At 39.3% G+C, this 14765-nt stretch overlaps 2 protein-coding genes across 2 annotated transcripts; both read right to left on the bottom strand.

The window, feature by feature from the left end:
- Positions 1-546: 546 nt before the first annotated feature.
- Positions 547-4696, bottom strand: LOC101481057 (annexin A2-A). The gene is made up of 13 exons (XM_004553140.5): positions 4570-4696; positions 3939-3991; positions 3560-3653; positions 2970-3064; positions 2748-2861; positions 2513-2603; positions 2244-2323; positions 2013-2072; positions 1730-1823; positions 1517-1612; positions 1314-1372; positions 936-1058; positions 547-833 (listed from the first exon to the last, which is right to left on the bottom strand). The coding sequence occupies exons 2-13, from the start codon at positions 3984-3986 to the stop codon at positions 774-776; spliced, it is 1014 nt and encodes a 337-aa protein (XP_004553197.1). The 5' UTR covers positions 3987-3991; positions 4570-4696; the 3' UTR covers positions 547-773.
- Positions 4697-4814: 118 nt separating this feature from the next.
- ice2 (interactor of little elongator complex ELL subunit 2) lies at positions 4815-14377 on the bottom strand. Its single transcript, XM_012919664.5, has 16 exons — positions 14220-14377; positions 12844-12945; positions 12396-12747; positions 12175-12294; positions 11938-12072; positions 11599-11715; positions 11081-11240; positions 10165-10346; positions 9293-10073; positions 9022-9191; positions 8812-8941; positions 7647-7731; positions 7397-7447; positions 5668-5911; positions 5133-5194; positions 4815-5051 (listed from the first exon to the last, which is right to left on the bottom strand). Exons 1-16 carry the CDS (start codon positions 14231-14233, stop codon positions 5009-5011), a joined length of 2748 nt encoding a protein of 915 aa, XP_012775118.3. The 5' UTR covers positions 14234-14377; the 3' UTR covers positions 4815-5008.
- Positions 14378-14765: the final 388 nt, after the last annotated feature.

Below are 14765 nucleotides of genomic sequence, written 5' to 3'. Positions count from 1 at the left end.
CACAGAAAAACACACTAATGATTAAATCATCTTGATGGAATCTCATAGTGGAAACCGAAGCTTTTTTCTTGTAATTCTTTATCTGAAAACACGCAGCACTGCTCACACTGTACATTAATGTTTTTATGGTCGTGAATCTTTATGTTTGCAAATGAGGCTTGCCATCGAATGTCTGAATTGGAAGAAAATGTATACAGTATTTTTTTTTTATATTCAAAGCTCAGAAATGTATTTTCATTTCTTGTGCAGACAAAATGTTTTTTGTCATTTTCATTTCCTTTCACATATTTATAAAATGCCCAATAATTAAGAATAAGGATAATAATGGTGGGTAAAAAGGTTGCTGTTAAAAAAATATTTTGTCATATATCTTTTGTTTTTTTTTACATATCTGCATTCCTTCTGCAGATATAGGCAATGTAAGGCCCAGAGACAGAGGGGCAGAGCTTTCTGCAGCTGCTTTTACCGTTTACATATATCGCCCTCTGGTGGCGATTCATGTAAACATCCACATAAAGCAACATTGAGGCAAAAAAATGAGCAATGTTCAAACAAAGCAACTTTATTTCCGTTTTGGTATAACAAACAAACCTTGACACAGACTCTTCATGTATGAAATACAAAAAAAAAGACAAAAAAAATCTCTCCTTAAATGTTGCATTCAAATGCAAATCCAGAAAACATGAGATGAGCTTAGGAGGGCTCCAGCTGATATTCAAAGCGCAGCTTTCCAGCTATGGATAAAGAGGCTCTTTTGCATCTGATGACTCTTTTTATTGCCCTGGTCCACAGAGGCCAAGCAGTACCTTCTGGTAGTCTCCCTTGGTATGTTCCTGGAGAAGGAACAGAAACAGCAAGTCAGACATGCTGCATGACAGAACAAGCTTTACTGTAAATCACTCATAGACCAGAGGCAGGTTAGAAAATTCACTTGCCATAATAGTCTGTTGCAGAGATTGCCCAAAGCAGGACTTGTATTCAGAGCAGATTTTTCTCAGGTCCACCTCACAGCGTGACACAATAATTCTGGTCACCATCTTCTCTTTGGCCCCTTTACTCTGAGGAAACGAGCACAAGTCAGCACTTAAGTTGCACACGCTCCAAACTTAACTGCAGCAGCTGATGCAACACTGTTGTAAGATAACTTTTGTCAACTTTGGATTCTCTGTGTTCCTGCAGCTAAATTACACTTTCACAAGCAGATGTATTTCTTACATCTGCTAGATTTAAAAAAACAAACAAAACAAAAAAACAGTCTAGCCCTCAAAATAGCCACATCTCAAGAAAAAGGAAAAGAACAGTAGTGCGAGTACCTTCATGGCTTCATTGAGTCTTTTGGCAAAGTACAGCTGTTTGTTTTCAAAGCACTGAACTGGAACAAATAAAAAGAACAAATATTAACAGGAGTACAGCTTACATTCTGCAGATATGTTTCTTATCACTTTGAAAGGAATTCTTAAACCAAAACTGGGGAGTTGTCGTTCATTCATAATCTAAATGCACTGCTAAAGTGTACCTAGCACCAGGAAGGATGTTTGCAAGTCTCCTTTAACTTCCTTCACAATGCTCTCCTGCATGTCGTAGGGGCTGTAACTCTTGTACTTCTGAAATACTAAGACACAGAAGAAAAAAATCTTTGAGTGGTGTAATGGGTCCATTTCACAACTTGCAACAGAGGATCACAAATCCACATGTATTAATAGTGCTCTTAGTAAAAAGGATGGGGCACCTTTTTGGAGGTGGGGTACACTTCTCTCAGACATAATGGAGATCCAGGTCGCCACATCAGTCCCTTTAATTTTTATTCCAGCATCATAGAGAGCCTAGGCATGAGGAAATATCCTTAAACAGTGCCAGAATTTAGCTTGTGGCACAGAAAAGAGCCGTTCATGGACAACGAAAAAATTTCATTCGTGTCTAATTATTCTATATTAATTATTCTATTATTCTATACATGACGGGAATATAAGACCCAAACAAAAATCTGTTTAATTCAAAGGCAAACAACTTACTCTGGCATCTTCATCAATCTTTTCATAGTCTGTAATAGAGGACGGTTCAGCTCTCTTGGTCTGCAGCAAAATAAACAACATTCAGGTCATTTTCACAAGCAACTGCTGAAAAGTCATTTTTACAGGTTATATTTGGCACCAAATGCCTGCATGGATGTAATTATGAAAGTTTCTTTTAATTTGTCACCTATATGTATGTAAATCTTAAGGAACAATGCAGCTACGTCTCACCTGCACAAGAGCCAATAGTAACTTAGCGAAGTTTCCAGAAGTATCTCCAGCCACATCTTTGTCCAGTTCCTTTTTGAACACTATAAAAATTAGATTTTCACGTCGGGGATTTAGCCATCTCTTGAAACCAGAGTAGTCACATAACTTGATTTATGACTGATTAAGACATGATATGATATGTAATACAACAAGAACAATGCATAGTAAATGAAAAGCACGCAACCTCAACTGTAATCTAAACTTTACACAGGATTTCAAAGTGTACTTACATTCCTTGTAGACCTTCTTGATTTCTACCAGCTCATCATTACTACGTGAGCACAAAATCTCAATCAGTGTTTCTTCATCAGTTCCTAATCCCTGAAAAAAGGAGAATTTTAAACGATCACACCTGAAAGCCATCTGAAGACATAAGACTAATGGCTTTTTGTTTCCAGCAGAGGGCGGTGTTGCCCTTCCACAAAATCTCCCTGAGAGAGAAAAAACAAACAAACCACACTTTACCTTGATGGATGCCTTGATCTCTGAGGCATCAAACTGCGCCGTGCTCTTCATCAGTCCAAGGATTACAGTTTCCAGTGAGCCAGACAAAGCACCCTTCAGGGCTGAGATCATGTCCTATATAAATTATAACAGCATTACCTGATCATGCTTAATGTCTGGCATATTGCTGAAAAGACAAAGAATGGCGCTTTAAAGCCATGAAGGAGTTTAGGCCTGCTGTACCTTCTTTGCCCTCCTTTCATACGCAAAAGCAATCTCTCTCCTTTGGGCGTATGTCCGCTTTGTTAGGACATCAATGATGGTCTGCTCATCCACACCTGATTATACATGATTTGAACACATTAATTACACAAATGAATGAATTTTTTTTAACAATACTAAGAAATCTGATTAGGTTATGATGACAAAAGAAAGACACAATCAGTAAATCCCTACAACAACCTTTTAAAAGAAGAAGAGGGGATGGATATACACAAATATCGTGTCTGAGTAAAGGTTTAAAGGCAACATGGGCATAAGGTGTAATTTCCTCCTATTCTTATTTGCAGAAAAACATTTTTCCACTCTGAACACATTCTTCACCACAGCACGATGGCGGGCTGTTAGGAGTGCCAGTAGCTCTCAGTCAGCAGCCAGAACACAGCTCTGCCAGCACTGGGGCGTGGACATGGAGATGTTCCCAATGTGGTCCAAACATTTTAAGCCACGAGGCTGACTCACAAATACCAGTCACTCATCTGTTGCAAGAATTTGCAGAACCAAGCACCATTTCTTTTTCCTTTTTTTCCTTTTTTTGGAGAGAGAGATCTTGCCTTTGGTTTTGATGGCGGTCTCTATCCTGGCAGCATCTTTATCAGGGTCAAAGTCAGGAGCAGGTACCACAGTGGGGAACAAAGGATCCTGACCCTGAGAAGTCAAAGCAAGAAGTAAACTAACTGTTTTGTTGTTAACCTCTTAACCTCCATTAGGAAACTGGTGGCACACAAAAGGTCAGGTTGAGTGCACGAGTTCAGCTAATGTCAGTTTCCCAGAGAACGTATTTTAGTATGTGACTGAAACAAAGCTCACCCTTAAAGCTAAATGTGGCAGGCTGCCGGTGGAGAAGTTAAACATTACATATACATGCAACAAATAAATGATAAAATAAGAGTTGCCATGATAAAGAAGAAAAAAAAGAAAGCAGAACTTTACCCCAATGTTGAGAGACAGCTGTCCCAGAAACTCTGATACCATAGCCATTTTCACTGTTGTGGGGAAAAAAAAATCTCATAATCAAATCTCGCTATAATCCTATCACTGACTTGCACAAGACCATGTTTATTTTGACTGGAGATGTAATCGTTTGAGAAGGTAAAGCAAGGTCTTTCTAACAAAGGCAGAGAAGTTAAATCAAGTTGTTGCTTTTTACAAAGCCGAGTGACTGCAGGGGAATTTATTCCTTTGACGAATGGTTATTTCTTTTTGACTGCTCTGCCACATTCAGAGGAGTTTCTAGTAAAAGATTTCAGACGCATTAGAAACACCGAAGTGACACGCCCTGGAAAATGTGCTGCTGCACTTCGATGTCGTAAGGCAACTGAGTTCTTTCACACGTGGACAAGGGGAAAAAACTGCTTTAAGAACCTGAAGAATTAAAACTTAACTGAAACTTAAAACAGAAGTGAGACTCTTTTATACAAACTGTGAAAATGCAAGTCATATGTCATGATTCGTGAATGCAAAATGCCTCCTTAAAACTCCTTGAAGCTTTATGCAGTGTAAACTGAACCGTACTTCCTTTTATTCTATTAACAAACAGTTGACAAAATTCCAGCACACTTACCTGAGCTGTAAAAGCTGAGATGATGCACAGATTTGTCCTGGTGATGTTTAAATGGATTGGGTGTGGAGGCTCAACTTTTCAGAGATATGAAAAGGCTTCCCACTTCACTTCCCCTGACGGATTCCCTCCCCCTTTCTGTGGACTCATGACTCCACCCTAATCTGCTACGAGTCAGCAGCTCAGAGTTTTAGAGCTAAGTTTTCCCACACACTATTCAAAGTGACTGAAGCCTTGTGCCGTTAGGAGAAATCCTAGGTGTGTCTGATCCCAACTTCCCACAGTCAAAACATCCGAACGTTATAAATCACTTTCAGTTTATTAACTCTTTTTCACACAAAAAGTAAACAAAATACATACAAACATACCTTTGAACAAAATTACAGGTTATATAGAATAAAAGTGCATCAGGATCCACATTTATAATTTAAGGACTTTGCTTTTATTTCTTTAGGCATGCATGTGCAGCTCCTCCTCCAGCTCTCCTAATGCAAATCATGAAGTTATATGACAATACATTAACAAAGGGATCTTAAAACGACTTTTGAATTAGCTTTTTCACATACGTGTTACGCTTGGCTGTACGTTTCTTCTGCTTGCACGTCTTCTTGTTGCTTCCATTGGTTTTCTGGTAGGATGGACAATAAGAGAATATGTTTATTTGTCATTTTCAGAAGGACTGAGTGCTCAAAGTTGCTTGGCTGAAAACTTGTTTTACCAAAAGCTGTTACGGTAAGTGAATAAAGAATGCCGTTCAGCTATTTGCTATGTTAAATTTCAGACAGACCTCCAATGAATGTCTCAGAATCTAAACCAGAAAAGCCAATAACTCTTCTCAGTATTTGTCCCTGCTGTTAGTTTTAGGCTTTGCCATTAACAAATATGAGGCAGCTTCTGGTTCAACTTGTTAGAAGAGTTATTTTTGCTTTTACAAATTCTCTGGAGTGGGGGTGGGGACTTCCTAGATATTAATATAAACATAGCAACCTTTCCTCTTGTTGCTCTTTATTAACCTGGGCCACATGTCTGTTGTTGTGGAGATTTTTTCCCTATAATGTTTTGAATTAACAGGGTAACTGTAGCGAAAACATGAATACAAACCTTCACAATGGGTGTTGGTGGAAAGGTGCAGGGGACCCTTCCATGTTGCTGGTGGAAGGGCAGGACTACAGCTGGATCAACAGGTATCCAAGGCACAAAGCCAAAGGCCGGGGGTTGTGGAACAGAGCTGTGGGCCTGATGCAGGTCGTATCCCCCCAGATTCCCTTTTCCATGTGCTGCTTTGAGGATGGTCACAAACGGTTCCCCCGATTTATGTGCAATCAGGTATCGTCCTTCCTCTAACCTACAAAAGCAAACAAAGTCCTTGAGACTGTGTCACTCACAGAAACATGTTGTAGCACTGCAATGATTTCTCCATTCTTGGAAGAAATGATGAAGAATGAAGCGCTGACAAAGAAGTTGACACATGTACCGAGTGTCATTGAGTAATTCTCTGATTGAGTAATTCTCCAGCGCAAACATGAAGGCAGACTTGCGTCACAGTTTTAGCCCGAGGCAGCCAGAGCGAACAGTGTGAACACTTCATCGGCTTAAACAAAGCTTTACAAATCAATAGCCAACTTTCTGATAACCTGAAGGTGATGAGCAAGTTTGAAAAAAAAAAAAAAAAACAAACTCCTTGGGGTATAGACTTTACATTCAATTCATCAACATTTAACCAAACACTATAGAGTTTATAAAACAGGTTGCCCTCAACAGGAGCCCCGTAATCTTGCTCATCTTCTGTTGTAGCCTGCAGGTCTTGTGAAAGAAGCTCTGAGGGGGTCAATAAAGGAGCAGGAAGTCAATGATGCACTGTTATGTTAACCAAGTCATACAGAAATTAAACCAACATATTGAAAATCAATCGACATCAACTTTTGTGTTCATTAGTGTCAGTACTCAGGGAGGGATCCCTCACTCATGTCTGTCCCGTCTGTAACATCTGAAAATAAAATATAATAAATAATAAAAACAAAGGTCGATCAAATGGACCAATACGGCAATGCCACGATGATCCATTTGGCAAAGTAAATCCATTGGGTATCCTTGTTGGTCTTCAGACAACAATTCTGATGGCTAAGGAACCAAATGGGGCAAGCAAAAAAATAAAAATAAAAAAATAAAATAAAAAAAGTACTCAGGGAGGGAGGGGGGGTCTTATTGCTCTAAAGCATGGTGAAGGCTCAGTCATGGTTTAAGATTAACAAAAGATAGAAAAGAGCTGTCAGATATTATATCCATACCATCTGGAAAGAGTCTGATTGGCAACTGGCTTCCTTTTCCAGCATGAAAATGACCATAAGCACATCGTCATTGCAGTAAAAGCTTAACTGGAGAGGAAAAACACACCATGGAACTCTATCAGTCATGGTTTGGCCTCCCCAGAAGCCGGGCCTCAACATTACTGAAGATGTGGGATCATGTTAACAGAGAATAAAACAAAAGACAGCCGACATTCAAAGAAGAGCTTTGAATGTCCTTCAAGAGGCCTGGAGGACGATTCCTGGAGACTGCTTAAAGAAATGAAAAGAAAGTTTGCCCAAGAGTTCATCCAGGTTGTATTGAATTATAAAGGCGGTCACACCAAATATTGACTTTCAAGTGTGATAGAATTATATAAACTCTGTTTTTGCTTTATATAATGTATCTGCATGTATGTTTGTACATTTTAATAAATCTGTGCACACACTTACAATTATCAAATAAAATTTGGGTGGAGGATCTCAATGACAACAATATACAAACAAAAATAGTAATAATATAATTTGTGTCAGCAACAACTTACCCAGTAAGTTTTTTCAGTAGGTGGTGGAGTATATTTAATGACTTGGAAAGCCTGGAAAAGAGACATCAGCAAGTTTCAGTCTATCTGCTTTACTTGGCATCTAACAGATTCAGAGGTGATGAAAAGGCCTGGATTATCAACACTGACTGAAACTCAAGAAGACAAACTCGAAATCTTAAGTAACACAATCATTCTGAGATGATTAGCTTAATCCTTTTTATCGACACACATTTGTTGAAACAACACTCACTTGAACCCACAGGAGACGTTCTGCTTCCAGTCATCAGGCAGCTTTCGCAGCAGAGCTACTTTTGATGTGTGTGCATTGATGTGCGCTACAGAGTCATGGAGACAGGGTGAAAGACAAACTGAGAGAACAACAAGAGCTAGTGTGCACATCAAGAGCTTCACTTCATCATCCGTGCTATGTCTGGTGCTCACAAAGTAATTAGTCTGTGGTGATTTGCCAGCATTGTTAACCAGCTTGAGTGGGTGTTAAGAAATGCTCGTTGGCCCCCTCTCATCTTGATCCTTCCCTGCCTCCCACTCCAGCTGGAAAGGCCTGCATATTTCAGCAGTGTCTTCCTTCATTTGCAGAGTGTTTTAGAGCTGACAACAGCAGCCATAAATACACAATAGCAGAATGCCCCATGACAAACCACATGATAAACCACAAAGAGCCAAGTAAATAAGGAAGTCTATTAGCACCATATAATTTCAATAGCTGGGGGATATTATTTATTTCATATAGCTCAATGTTCTTACCACTAGTGGCAAAACCAGACATTATTTTGCCACACAGGCCTGTTAGCCATTCTCTTGAATGGCTACATTTACAGCAGTGAAGCTGAACATATGAAACTTGTGCCAATGTGTGTACCTTTTGTGAACTATAAAGGTGTTTAATTAATCCAATAGGCAAAAGGAACACAGAACATGCATGTCAAGATTACATGAGTCAGTTCAGTGAACCTAGCACAGACAAAAGGTGCAGTCTTTCCCCGAATCTTGAGTCATAGATAAGCAGCACGGAGACACTGACAATGCAACTCAAGCCCAAAACAACACTTAGCTTAGCTTTGCACACTGCATTCACTGTAATAACACATGATCACATGTGGCTGTAGCTATGGCAACTAAGTAAACCTAACCATTACAGTCAGAGGAGGACGATGAGTCATCTGAAGACTATTTCTCTGGTTTGTGGAAGGATCTGCCCCACTGATTGTATTGTGGCCTGTTTTAAGCTGTCTAAATGATACATTGGCTATTTCCTTGGCAACGAGGTTAAAAAAAGGAAAGCCAAAGGGTCCCTCCTTTAGCTCAATTTAGAACCATGTGTGGAACATAACCATCATCATTTTAATAGTATCTCAAAGCAACAAGTTTGAAAGTAACAAGGATAAAAACGTTACCTATGTAAGATACTGTGCTGGAGTGAAGCAAAGTCTCTGTCCACAAGTTGCATACCTCGCTCCTGGTTAGGCACTCAACACCATAACACAACTGGTACTCCAGCTTAGGCAAGACATGCACTGGTGTATGCTATTGGGACAGATCAAATGTCAATATTAAAAACAAATCTCATTCTGAGGATTGTGCATATACAGAATGAATGTTTATACCTGGTTTTTCCTGCTGCCTACTTTTCTCGTGTGGGTCAGAGAGACAGAGCTGCGCACCATGAGTAACAAGTCTTGCAGACTGTAGAGTTTATAAAACAGGCTGCCCTCAACAGGAACCTCGTAATCTTGCTCATCTTCTGTTGTAGCCTGCAGGTCTTGTGAAAGAAGCTCTGAGGGGGTCAATAAAGGAGCAGAGAGTCAATGAAGCATTGCATGGTAATCACGTCACACAGAAATTAAACCACCATATTGAAAATCAATCAACACTAACTTTTATGTTCTTTAGTGTCAGCACTGAGGGATGAAGAGTTGGGGGGAACCACACAGGTTTCGCCATCCTTGCTCTGGTTTCTCTCCAAAAATGAAGACACACACGGTTTAACCAGCAATGTTGGATGAGAGTGAACTGATGGCCCTGCACATCGGGTGGGCGACTTAGCAGAGCATTTGGCCATCTCGTTGGCAGACTTGAACATGGCTGTCTGCATGCGCAGGATCTCACCTAGCTGGTCCCCAGAATCCTTTGCTCTTTTGGTTTGCCGTCTGGCCCTTGTAACTCTTTGAGGGGAAGACATCTCTGAACTTTCAGGGGTGGACTCAGAAGCAGGAACAACTGGAGGGTCTGCAGAGCACGTTACAGTTTGAGGTTTACTTTGTTTTGGGACAGTGTTCACTGGAGACATCGAGTCATCAATGACCAGTTTCTCATCATCCGAGTCTCCAGTAAAAGCTTGGTCTTCATCACTTTGCAGGGCAGGGTCTTGTCTTGCTTGTTCAGTCCCTGGTTGAATGTGCTCACTCAAAACCTGCTGAGCTGGCTCTGACACAGAGTCGTTAGTTTTTATTGAGGAGCTGCTCATCTCTTCACTGAACGTTTTAATCTTTTTTGAAAGTGGGGACCCTCTATCTTTTTTACTTTTAATATAACCACCCTGTTCATCTGGGATCTTCTTACACTTTGACGTCTCTCCAAATGTCTCCAGGTCGGTGAGATCCACCTCAAAATCCAGACCACTGTTTCCCAGAGAAACTTCACTCCTCTGGGAAATTTCCTATGTCAGAAACAGAAGAAGAAGAATTGCTCTAATGAAATAAGACCAGATAACACCACCACTACCACAGTTAATTTACACATAAACATACCTGTGAGGGGTTCTGCTTATTTACAGGAAGCTCTGTCATCAAATGGAACACATTTTTACTTCCATTCTTCTTGATGGACCGCTTCAAACTCTCTTCATGATAGATATGACTCCTTTCTCTTACTGTCATTTCAGTCTTCAGGAGTGGCGAGTCTATATACACAGTCTTCTTCTGATTACCGACTGTGAATAAGAATAAAAAGGGCCATGTGAAACAGTACCACCGTCAGGCCATATATAACATCAATACACGCAATAGCTACCTAATGCCTAGTTTATGGTCACCACATTGGCTGTGCTGTGCACCAACTGTGATGTCCTCACAGTCTTGTTGCAGGAAGCAAAGACATTTTTGCCAGTTTTTGCCAGGAAGTGTCATCTTTTCAAGCTGTTACAGCAATGTTGTTACAGATTCTTCAAATTTGTGAGCTCCTGTACTGACCTTTCAGTGAAATGGAAGTAATGACTGGCACGCGCACAAGGCTACAAAACTACAAAAGGTGCACAGCAAGCTAAAATGACGCTAAAGTAATGCGTGCCAGCAGTTGTGACGTCACTTTTGCAGCACACCACACTTCATGAAGGTGACAACAGTGAGCATCAATGAGGTATTAGATACTCTATGTGTCTCATAAACATATAATTTATTTCTCACTTTTAAAAAATGTGAACATGTCTTCTGCTCTTTTCTTTTTTGGTAATCCTATGAAGCTCAATTCTGCAGCATGTTTTTGTTAGGTCATAATATGCCCTATATTCTTCAAAACAGAATTTAATTTAAAACCTGTTAAGTTTAAAAAGGGTAATCTATATTTTTTTCTCGCTTCACCATGATAGCACATTTTTAATTGCTGGAAGTAAAACTTAAACTGGCTCTAATTAACTTCCAGTACGACAGCATGTGATGTGTGCTGTACCTTTTCCTTGGTTTAATTTGACCCAAACAGGCAGTTCCCATTGCTCCACAAATTCAGGGCCATGGTTGTCCAGCAGCCTGACCAAGGCATCTCGAGTCAAACAAACATGAGGCTCATAACAAGCACAGAGCTTCTCAGCATTCCCATCACCACTGACAGTCTGGAGAGGGAGGGGAAAAAACAAAACACACACACACACACAAAAAAATAAATAAATCACACTACCAGAACATGAGAAAATCTTCTGTATCAGTCAAACAAACACAGGTGGATACACAACTTTCTACAGTTAAACGGGGTTTGACATTAACATGTGTGACCTGGCATCTTTCAGAAAAATGCAATAAGGTCTAATTTTGCTGAGCAAGACATGAACACCCTCTGGTGTCTTTGGTGAAAACTGCAAGAGGCGAAAGAGAATTTCAATAGACCTGAGGTCATGAATCTCATTCTAGCAGTAAAACGTGTCTGTGGCTTACTTTGATGGAGCAATTACAAAAAGTGAGACAATTGCTTACAGCATGCATGTCCTTAGCCTTTTTAGCTGGAGGATTCTCTGATGAAACACTCTGATAATCCCATGCAAGTTGTGCATCAGCAGGCACTATCTTGTGGTCTGTAATATTCACACTGCCCTGGAGAAATAAAGGGAAGAAATATGGTAATAGAGAAACTTAATCAACAGCAAAAAAACTGATTCTGCAATTCAACACTTGAAGCTGAGAAGGTATCAAAGTGATGATAAAAAATTTTTAAACAAGGAAAAAAAAAGACATTTTAATTTCTGAACAACTAAATTATATACGGCTGTAGTCTGATACTGCTGAGACTGAAAAGCGGCTGCAGATGTACATTACCATATTCAGCAGCTGTTTTTCAAAGGTCAGCGCCAGCCCTGGATCGAATGTCCCTCCTGTTAAACTGGTCAGCTCGTGGATCTGGTAGAACTGGGGAAGCGTCCTAATGCATTCCAAACAGCTCCTTAAAAATTCCTTAAAAACAACAAAGAAAAAACAATTAGGGTTTGTGTTTCATTGCTTATGAACTAAACCACATAAAGCTAACGAGAGGTGCAACTGATGGAGTATCAGTACCTCTGAATATTGCATAGCTCCTTGTGATATGAAATTGTAGTCATCAGCACACATTCTAGCCACATCTTGGAGGTAGCTATTGAAGTGCATCACTTCATTGTTCACTCGTGCCTTTAAGACCTGGAAAAAACAAGCAAACAAAAAATCAGGGTCTTTTTTCCCCAAGTAATGGAATTACAACTACCAGGACTAAGCTCCCATTAAGATGCAAATGCTGATACCTCTGGAGGATCCTTGGTTTTCTTATTCATTAAAAAACCAAGAAATGTCTCCTGTTGTTTGCTAGAAATGTTGGACAGGCAGGGATAAGGGAGCCTGGGCTCGGGAAAGGGAGCATCTTTCTTAATCTGCTTCTGCTCTGCTCCTGATTTTTTGGTATCCTCAAAGTCTCCTGTTCTTTCAACGGCTTTGTCTGCACTTAGATCCTCACTATCACAGCTGTCCCAGCAGGATGCTTGGCTGCTGATGCAACTGTTGTCTTTAAACTCTGCAGCTTCATATGTGGAAGGAGAGCGGGAGACTTTTGCAGCCCCATCACCACACTTCTGTTTGGCTTTGGCATTCTCTACAGGACTTGAAGAAGGAGAATGAAAACACGAGTAGAATAAACAGATAGTGTAAATGCACTTGAAATTATAGTTTACTTTAACTGTTAATTTAATGGCATACCCTCGGAGAAAGGCCCACAGTTCTCTGATATTAGGTGCAAGGGAATATTTGTCATAAACATCTCTGGAAAAGAAAGGTCCTTCAGGAACTGGGTGGCCTTCCCTTCAATTTAAAATGAAAAAATAAAAGATATTAGAGACCCTATGTTGTTATTAAACCCGTCCAAAGTGCCAAACGTTTCTAGAATTTAACTGGTGTTTTTATATTGCTGTTGTATATTAAAAAATATTGATTACTACGGTAGATAAACTTGTTTATGTAAGACAAAAAGAAATAAAAAAGCCACCTGACAGATAATTAACAAAAGTATAAATATTCAATATTCACTTTAAAAAAAGTATTTTATAAATAAAATTTACTGACTATGGGGGGGAAACACCTTCTGAAGTTATTTTCTTAAAGGTTTGACTTAGTGTCGCAATTTCAAGGTATCTGACTCAAAGTTTCGAAAAAAATACCCCAACTTCATATTTAACTTATGGATGTTTTTTTTTAATCCCAGTGATAATAATAGCAATATCACAATATATCCAAAAAATGTAATATATACACAATTTGATTTCATTTTTCAGTTACTTTAATAAACGAAATATTAAAATATATTTTAATGCACTATTTTTTTGCACAAATATAATTCTAATTCTGGTATAAGTCTTATTATTATCAAATCAACGTTTCCGCCAAACAGAGAGTAAACAAAGTGAAACACGTGTTTCTCTGAGAGAAATGTTGCGCAGCTGTTCTCAGGTGCAACTTCCTGTTTTCCCTTTCAAAATATAAAAGTTGTTTTGTTGTTGTTATAATGAATTCTTGAACAGAACTGATTATAAATTTAAAAAAAAATTTAAAAAAAATTAAAGTTGTAACGTCAGGTACAAACAATACAAAATCTAGTGTTTAGCTAACGGTATCAGCATACTGGAAAAATGAGCGAGAAAAACGAAATAATATAGAAACAACATTATTTTTTTAACTGGTAAAACAACATTTATCTAGATTTTTTTTTTTTTTTTTTTTTAAATGGTGGAAGTGTCTAACAGTTCTCTAACTTCCTGTCTTATTTAAGCAGCTTGACAGACAGCTAGCCAAGGATAAATAACATGGTGCAGCCTCGTTTTGTAAGCACATGTTTCGGCTCCTGTTCGGAGTTAAACATTAAAGGTTTTACTCCTAAGGTAGCCACTAAATGGGATTTGAGTCCATATAAATAACGTTAAGTCAACGCCGCACAAAGCGTAAGTGAGCTCTCTCAACTCCTGTTAGCCAGCATGTGCTAATCCTTACTTGATGTAGCGAGCGTACTTAGCTCAAGCTGACAAATAATATCCACAAGGATTCAAAGGACAGAAACCAGTGGCAGTGAGAATGCTACGTACCATGTGAGCTCCATGGTGGTCTGTGACAGCGGTCCACAGGAAAAACTGCACTACTGTCTGTTAACTTTAGTGTTATCTGGCTAACACACGTTTGTTGAGCGACAGTATTCGTCTTGGTAAAATTCTGCTGACATTAACCGCTCTGTGTGCATTGCTGCCCCCTAACGGATGGTAACTATTAATCAATCGATTTTATTATTTTTGTGTGTGTGTGTGTGTATTTGGTTACAAATAAGATGACATTTCTTTGCAGCTTTGCTTTAGTGCTCGGTAACAGTTTCCCTGCCCATCTATGAAAGAGAAAAATACACTTGAATGTGTGTTCACGCCAACAGCCTAAAACATCTCCATGGTGTCTGTTTACAAATAACTCTCCTTACTTTGAATTAAGGAAGACCTTTTTTCAGCAAAGTGAGGGGAAAAGAGCATGCTGTATTCTAATTTTGCTACGAGCAGGTAATTCCCTTCATGTAATAATAATGTCCAAAGAACCTTTGCTGTCCAGTTCTGAGCCCCGTCTCTGTGTGGTTTCTGAGACCGCTGTTA

This window comes from Maylandia zebra, linkage group LG7, assembly GCF_041146795.1.
Source record: "Maylandia zebra isolate NMK-2024a linkage group LG7, Mzebra_GT3a, whole genome shotgun sequence".
Lineage (NCBI taxonomy): Eukaryota > Metazoa > Chordata > Actinopteri > Cichliformes > Cichlidae > Maylandia > Maylandia zebra.
The sequence above is the reverse complement of the archived record's forward strand: the minus strand, read 5'-3'. Positions and strand labels throughout refer to the sequence as shown.